The 7553-nt window shown below is 42.9% G+C and overlaps 1 protein-coding gene across 1 annotated transcript in view; it reads left to right on the forward strand.

Moving 5' to 3' along the window:
• The window catches only part of LOC127043022 (C-type lectin domain family 2 member E-like), a 32730-nt gene extending 27337 nt beyond the window's left edge, over positions 1 to 5393 (forward strand). Inside the window, exon 6 of the mRNA XM_050936710.1 lies at positions 1044 to 5393. Coding sequence (XP_050792667.1) covers positions 1044 to 1155 — 112 coding nt within the window. The 3' untranslated portion in view covers positions 1156 to 5393. The remainder of the gene's footprint in view (positions 1 to 1043) is intronic.
• The last annotated feature ends 2160 nt before the right edge of the window (positions 5394 to 7553 follow it).

Raw genomic sequence — 7553 nt, forward strand, 5'->3', positions numbered from 1 at the left:
ACCCAGAATTCCAAGGGGAGGGGGAGACTGCAGGAACTATGGGATAGCTACCCACAGTGCAATGCTCCGGAAATCGACGCTAGCCTCGGACCATGGACGCACACCGCCGAATTAATGTGCTTAGTGTGGCCGCGTGCACTCGACTTTATATAATCTGTTTTACAAAACCGGTTTATGTAAAATCGGACTAATCCCGTAGTGTAGACGTACCCTGTGTCACGATTGACTAGTGCAACAGGGAAAGACCACTGGAGTCACCCGGTGGGTGAAGTCCTGCGGCGGCAGCTCTGAAGCACGCTTTCCCTGCTTTGCATTCTCGCGGCTGCTAGCAATTGCCCTTACCCCTCCCCTCATGTAAAATAAATCAGTGGATTATCATGGGGAGAAGGGGCGCGAGACTGGCTCCCAGGAGTCGGGACACATTTCTGTAATCTGCACATCTGGGATGGATATTGGGAAGTATGTTCTCCCCGGCCACCTCCTGCTTGCTGCCACAGCCAGTGCTTCCCTACCTGCCCATCCGTTGCCAAGTCCCATCTCTAGAGGTGTGCGATTAACACTCGTTAAAAAAATAACCACAGAAATTCAAGCAGGTACCTGATAAAATAAAAAGAGAGAGCCAATCTGGTAAGAGTATTTAAAATGGAAAGTACAGTGATCCCGGCAGTTACTGTCTGTTAAATCTACCTTCACTCCATAATGGAGCAAACCTTAAGAGAAAATATGTTTTCACTTAGAGGCTAATGGAACTAGTCGATGAGCAATAACGTGTCAGGTTTATAAAGAATAAATCATGTTAAATACAGTTGATTGATTTTTGTGAAGAAATGCAGCAGTTATGTATATACTGTATCTGGAATTTAGTAAAACGTTTGATGCCATTGAAAAAGCTTAACTGGAAAGTTTAATTCAATCTGAAGTAGATGCAAGTAGTTACATGAATTGAAACTAGCTTCAGTAGTTTTGCCTCATAGAAGACTGCAGGACTTGAATGTCATGCTGGAAATTATTTAGCGATGACTGTTTTGTCACATATTTTTCAGGTTTCACATTCAGGATCATGAAGAATGTGCCTACACAGATTCATCTAGTATCTCTACATCAGCATGTTCTTTACCCAGGCACTGGATCTGCAGCCGCCATCCCTTCAAGTGAACAGTGCAAGGGGTTCTTTAACAACCAAAAGTGGGCCAGAGTTGTATCATCACTTCAAAAAAGTGGCACTTCTAGCCCCACAGCACCAGGGGTGAAAGTAACATAAAACTCTTACCAGTACGGGGGCCCGGCTCCAGGCGCCTGGAAGGGGTAGGGCTTCAGGTGCAAGGGGCAGGGTTAGGGGAGTCAGCCTTCCCCAGCCAGCCCTTCCATGCTGCACACCACCCAGGACTCCGGCAACAGTTTAAAGGGCCTGGGGCTCTGGCCACTGCTGCAGTAGCAGCAGCAGCTAGGAGCCCCGGGGCCTTTGAAATCACCGGGCCCTGGGGCAGCTGCCCCTTTTGCCCCCCAGTCAGCAGCCCTAGGGGGGGCAAAACGGGCAACGATGTTAAAGCGCTGCTGCAGCAGCGCTTTAACGTCAGCTGTGTACAGGCAGTACCGGCCCACTTTCACCTCTGCACAGCACACTCCAACATCTACTGACTCGCAAACACTACTCCCTGCAACACCCCATCCCTTCATGTTATACTGGGGCTTTGGTGTTAGCACTGACTCACAAGAAAAGTGCCCACCACTGAGTTGCTTATACCATTCCTTGAAGCACAGCACCACCTAGATCCATAATATGATCAGGAATGATTCAGAGAGAAGAGTAGCCCTTACTGAGTTACAAACAATTTCCTGCTGCACCTGGGTTTTTCTTGTAGCTCTTCCATCAACATACTAACCAGACCAGTTCCTTCCAAGCTTCTGCAAGCTCCGATAAGTTCATTGACTGAGACAGCATTGTAAGCAGGAACTAAGAAACAAGAAAATGCTATAGTTTCTCTCACTTTGAAGGTGATATGGGCTAATGCTACTAGGAATGCTACCAGGAATCACTCAGACGATGTAATCTAAACAGACAACTCACAATGTGTTTTTGGTTTTTGACCTGGTGAGAGTGGAGCTTTGTATCATTTATTGATATTTAACTTTTTAAAAACAAATCTTTGTTTTTAAAGAAATCTTTGTTACTAAGCTTTCAAGATACAGTAGCAAGAAAGATTGGTTCTGCTTTGAGTAGAAGGTTGGACTAGATGACCTCCTGAGGTCCCTTCCAACCCTGATATTCTATGATTCTATGAAAGGTGCTGTTGTGCTGGAAGATGTTAATGGCTGAAATCAATAACAGACCTAGTTAAGGACCCTTCTTTCAGGCTAAATGGAAGGAACAACTAAAGCCACATATGAGAAATGGAAACAATAGGAGGCAGGAGGCAGGAGGAACAAGAATATATAAGTGTGCACGCATTCATGTTCAGGGTAATGTCAGAGGTACAGAGGGTAGGGGAAAACTGGGATGTGAGTACACAACTGAAAGTAGGAGGTTCAAGTGTGACAGAATATATCCTGTATTCACACCCTATACACTATGGCAATAATAGGTGTGTTTAAACAGAGAATACAAAAACAAAGTGAAATCACAGAAGAGTTTGTTTCTTCAGCCTTAGATCAATCAATCATGAATTTAAGGAGGCTGAGTCCCTGCTAAGAGTTGCCTTTCACAGGGGAATACTTGTGACTGGACAGCAGGGGAATAAGAAGTTTAAATACTGGTGGGGGGACGGCCTTGTAAAGTATCATTTGAAAACTCATAATGTGCTGGTCAGTATTGTCCTGATAAAATATGTGTGGCAACATTATATGTGAAGTTATAAGGTTCCCCTGTAGGTTGTTATTAACACATGTTCCCAACCCCATAGCTCTGCCCAAGCAGAAGTTTGCAAATACGTCTGTCCTAAACAAAGACATATATGTTTTTTTTAATTTGCATTTAAGCAGTAAATGAAGTCATCATGCTGGAAGGGAAAACAAAGGAAGCTCAGACAGGTGGAAAAGAAACCAGCAGGGAACATCCTTCCACACAGACTCTTTGTCTCTTTGTTTTCAGCTGGAAATGTTTTTCAAGAGGCAGACTGGAACTATAAAAAAGGAAGGGCAAGCATCCCCAAGACACCCCTCCCTCTCTCTATCTGTCTCTGACTTCTCACCTAAGAAGACAAAGGAAAACAGCTGTTTGACTATTGGGGTGGGGGAGGGGGCTAACCTGAAGAGTTTAGTCAGTAATCTTGCTGAAAGCATGTGCTGAGAAATTTTGCTTGAATCTAATTGTTAAATTATTGTAACCATTTCTGACTTTTATACCTCATTACTTGTACTCACTTAAAATCTCTCTCTTTGTAGTTAGAACATAAGAATGGCCATACTGGGTCAGACTAAAGGTCCATCTAGCCAAGTATCCTGTCTTCCGACAGTGGCCAATGCCAGGTGCCCCTGAGGGAATGAACAGAACAGTTAATCATCAAGTGATCCATCCCCTGTTGCCAAGCTTCTGGCAAATGGAGGCTAGGGACACCATCCCTGCCCATCCTGGCTAATAGCCATTGAGAGGCCTTATCCTCCATGAACTTATCTAGTTCTTTTTTGATCCCCGTTATAGTCTTGGCCTTCACAACATCCTCTGGCAAGGAGTTCCACAGGTTGACTCTGTGCATTGTGGTAAAAAATACTTCATTTTGTTTGTTTTAAATCTGCTGCCTATTAATTTCATTTGATGACCCGTAGTTTTTGTGTTATGACAAGGAGTAAATAACACTTCCTTAATTACTTTCTCCACATCCAGTCATGATTTTATAGACCTCTATCATATCTCCCCTTAGCTGTCTCGTTTCCAATCTGAAAAGTCCCAGTCTTATTAATCTCTCCTCAAACGGAAGCCATTTCATACCCCTAATATTTGTTGTTGCCTTTTTCTAAAGCTGTTCCAATTCCAATATATCTTTTTTGAGATTGGGCGAACATATCTCCAACCAGTATTCGAAGTGTGGGCTTACCATGGATTTATATAGAGGCAATATGATATTTTCGGTCTTATTATCTATCCCTTTCTTAATGATTCCCAACATTCTGTTTTGCTTTTTTTGACTGCCATTGCACATTGAGTGGATGTTTTCAGAGGACTATCCACAATGACTCCAAGATCTTTCTTGAGTGGTAACAGCTAATTAAGAACCCATCATTTTGTATGTATAGTTAAGATTATGTTTTCCACTGTGTATTACCTTGCACTTATCAACACTGAATTTCATCTGCCCAGTCACTCAGTTTTGTGAGATCCCTTTGTAACTCTTTGCAGTCAGCTTGAGACTTAACTAGCTTGAGAAGTTTTGTATCATCTACAAATTTTGCCACCTCAAACTTGTTTTTATGGCTGTCAAGCAATTAAAAAAAATAATTGTGATTAATTGCATGATTAATCCCATTGTTAAATAATATTTAAAATACCATTTATATAAATATTTTTGGGGTTTTCTGTATTTTCAAGTAGAGGCTCAGGGCTGAGAGCTCTGAGCTTCAGCCCTGCTTGGGGCTCCAGTCCTTCTTGGGGTATGAGGCTCCAGCCTGACAAGAGGCCTCCAGTCCACCTTGCGGGGCTTGGGGCTCCAACCCTTCTGAGGGTACAGGACATGAGGCTTCAGCTGCCTGGGAAGCTGAGGGATAGGGCTACTGGGGAAGCTGTGGGCTGAGACTGCTCCAGTCTCCCCGCCATCTGGGAAGCTGCTGCAGTTCCCCCTGCTACCTCCGGAGCTGCAAGTTGGGGCTGCTCTTCTCCCCACCACCACCTGCGAAGCTGTGGCCTGGGGCTTCAGCCCCCACTCCTCCATTGCCTCCAGCCCTGCCCACAAGGCGTGCGATTAACACATTAAAAATTAATGTATTAATTTCGATTTCAGTTAATCACAGGTGCTAACTGCGATTAATTGACAGCCCTACTTTTTTATTGTTTTATCTCCTCCAGTGTGTTTAAGCTGACATGCCTGGACAAATATTTTAGCCCCCATTAGTCTGAATTGTACCTGGTATGTCACAAGGTGCATGCACACGTGTGTGCAGGGTAATGTAGGAGGTACATGAGGGAGCGGGAAACTGGGATGTGTGTGCACAGGTAAAAGTAGGAGGTTCAAGAGGCAGATGGAATTTGAGAGATGTGTGTATGCAAGGAAATTTGGAGACTAGAAGAGAGAGGAAAACGGATTTAAACCTTGGCTGCTTGGCGCTGCTCCTGAGTGGTGTAAAGCAGCCAGGGTATGCTGGTTAGTCTTGGCCAGAAAAGTTAAAATTAAAAGCAATAATTTAAAGTTGTTTCTTCATATCTTCAAATCATTGGAAGTATCACATGGTAATGTTCCTTGTGACTTTCTTGTTGAGTGTTAAATGTTTTTAATTAGGAAATCCCCAGACAAAAGTAACATGAAAATGGAGTCAACACTGACATATCAATAATTTAGGATACAATACATTACAAAAATATTGTAATTAACCCAAATCAAGCACTATAAACCCAGGAAATTCAGAGTTAAGGTTAAATTTAAACAAAATTTTAAATGTAGGGAAATGTGCCATTAAGGCACCTAGATAACCTTAACTTGGGGATGGGAGGGGAATCTCACGTGCTTTTAAAAATCAGTTTAATCCAATCTGTTTAACCCAAACACTAAAATGCATTAATTATACACATATGGGTTTGGGACTATGGGAGAGAGTTAAGGATTTTGGTGTCCTAGCTATGCAAATCCAGACTAAACGTTTGTATTTTTAAAAGTTTAATCTTAACTGTTAATTGCCTGGGTCTATAACACTTGATTTATCAGTGGTTCATTTAGTTCAACATCCTGTCTGTGACAATGACCAGTACTAATGGCTAGTGATTGGTGCCTCTTCACAGTGGCTGGTACCAGGTTCTTCAGAGGAATGTGCAAAAAACCATGAACCAGGCAATTATGGGATAACCTGCCCATAGAGTGAGTTTCTTTCTAGCCCCCATAAGTTAGTCATTAGGCCCAAATTTGCCTTCATTGTATGCAGTCTCCTCTGCTCCAACCTCCCCAGGTCACACTTCTGTTTGTTTGCTACCTTTTTAATTTTATTGTTCTGTGAATTTGATCTTGGTTGAATTTGCACCATAGAAATATCAGCCAAAGAAAGACATGAAGTAGTTTCTCAGTATTCAGAGGGTATATTTTTTATCATATTTCCTCAAAAATAAAACAAAAAAGCCTTTGGATGTCCTTTTTTTGGGAAATAAATGAATTTTGTTTAGTGCTGAGCTATTGTGGCTGTAGTCCACTCCTGTTTTATTTAAAATAAAACAAATCACACACAGTGATGAAATAAAAATAGCAAAGATAGAAACTGCAGCTTCTGTCTTTGTGTCTTGCTCATTTGCAAGCTAGTTGCTTGGAAATTACAAACACAGCACAGTGTTAAAACTCTCTAGAAATATGGAAAATAACCAGAGAAGTTTTAGAATCATAGAATACCAGGGTTGGAAGGGACCTCAGCAGGTCATCTAGTCCAACCCCCTGCTCAAAGCAGGACCAATTCCCAACTAAATCATCCCAGCCAGGGCTTTGTCAAGCCTGACCTTAAAAACCTCTAAGGAAGGAGATTCCACCACCTCCATAGGTAACCCATTCCAGTTCTTCATCACTCTCTGAGTGAAAAAGTTTTTCCTAGTATCCAACCTAAACCTTCTCCACTGCAACTTGAGACCATTACTCCTGTCATCACATCCTGTTCTGTCATCATTACATCCTGTTCTGTCATCAGGTACCACTGAAAACAGTCTAGATCCATCCTCTTTGGAACCCCCTTTCAGGTAGTTGAAATCAGCTATCAAATCCCCCCTCATTCTTCTCTTCTCCAGACTAAACAAGCTAACACCAAAGCCCCAGTTCCCATAGCCTCTCCTCATAAGTCATGTGCTCCAGACCCCTAATCATTTTTGCTGCCCTCTGCTGTACTCTTTCCAATTTTTCCACATCCTTCTTGTAGTGTGGGGCCCAAAACTGGACACAGTACTCCAGATGAGGCCTCATCAGTGTCGAATAGAGGGGAATGATCACGTCCCTCAATCTGCTGGAAACGCCTCTACTTATACAGCCCAAAATGTCGTTAGCCTTCTTGGCAACAAGGGCACACTGTTGACTCATATCCAGCTTCTCACCCACTGTAACCCCTAGGTCCTTTTCTGCAGAACTGCTTCCTAGACATTCAATCCCTAGTCTGTAAAAGTGAATGGGATTCTTCCATCCTAAGTGCAGGACTCTGCACTTGTCCTTGTTGAACCTCATCAGGTTTCATTTGGCCCAGTCCTCTAATTTGTCTAGGTCCCTCTGTATCTTATCCCTACCCTCCAGCATATCTACCACTCCTCCCAATTTAGTGACATCTGCAAACTTGTTGAGGGTGCAGTCCATGCCATAGTCCAGATCATTAATGAAGATATTGAACAAAACTGGCCCCAGGACCGACCCTTGGGCACTCTGCTTGAAACCAGGTGCCAACTAGACATG

The sequence above is a fragment of the Gopherus flavomarginatus genome, chromosome 1, assembly GCF_025201925.1.
Source record: "Gopherus flavomarginatus isolate rGopFla2 chromosome 1, rGopFla2.mat.asm, whole genome shotgun sequence".
NCBI lineage: Eukaryota > Metazoa > Chordata > Testudines > Testudinidae > Gopherus > Gopherus flavomarginatus.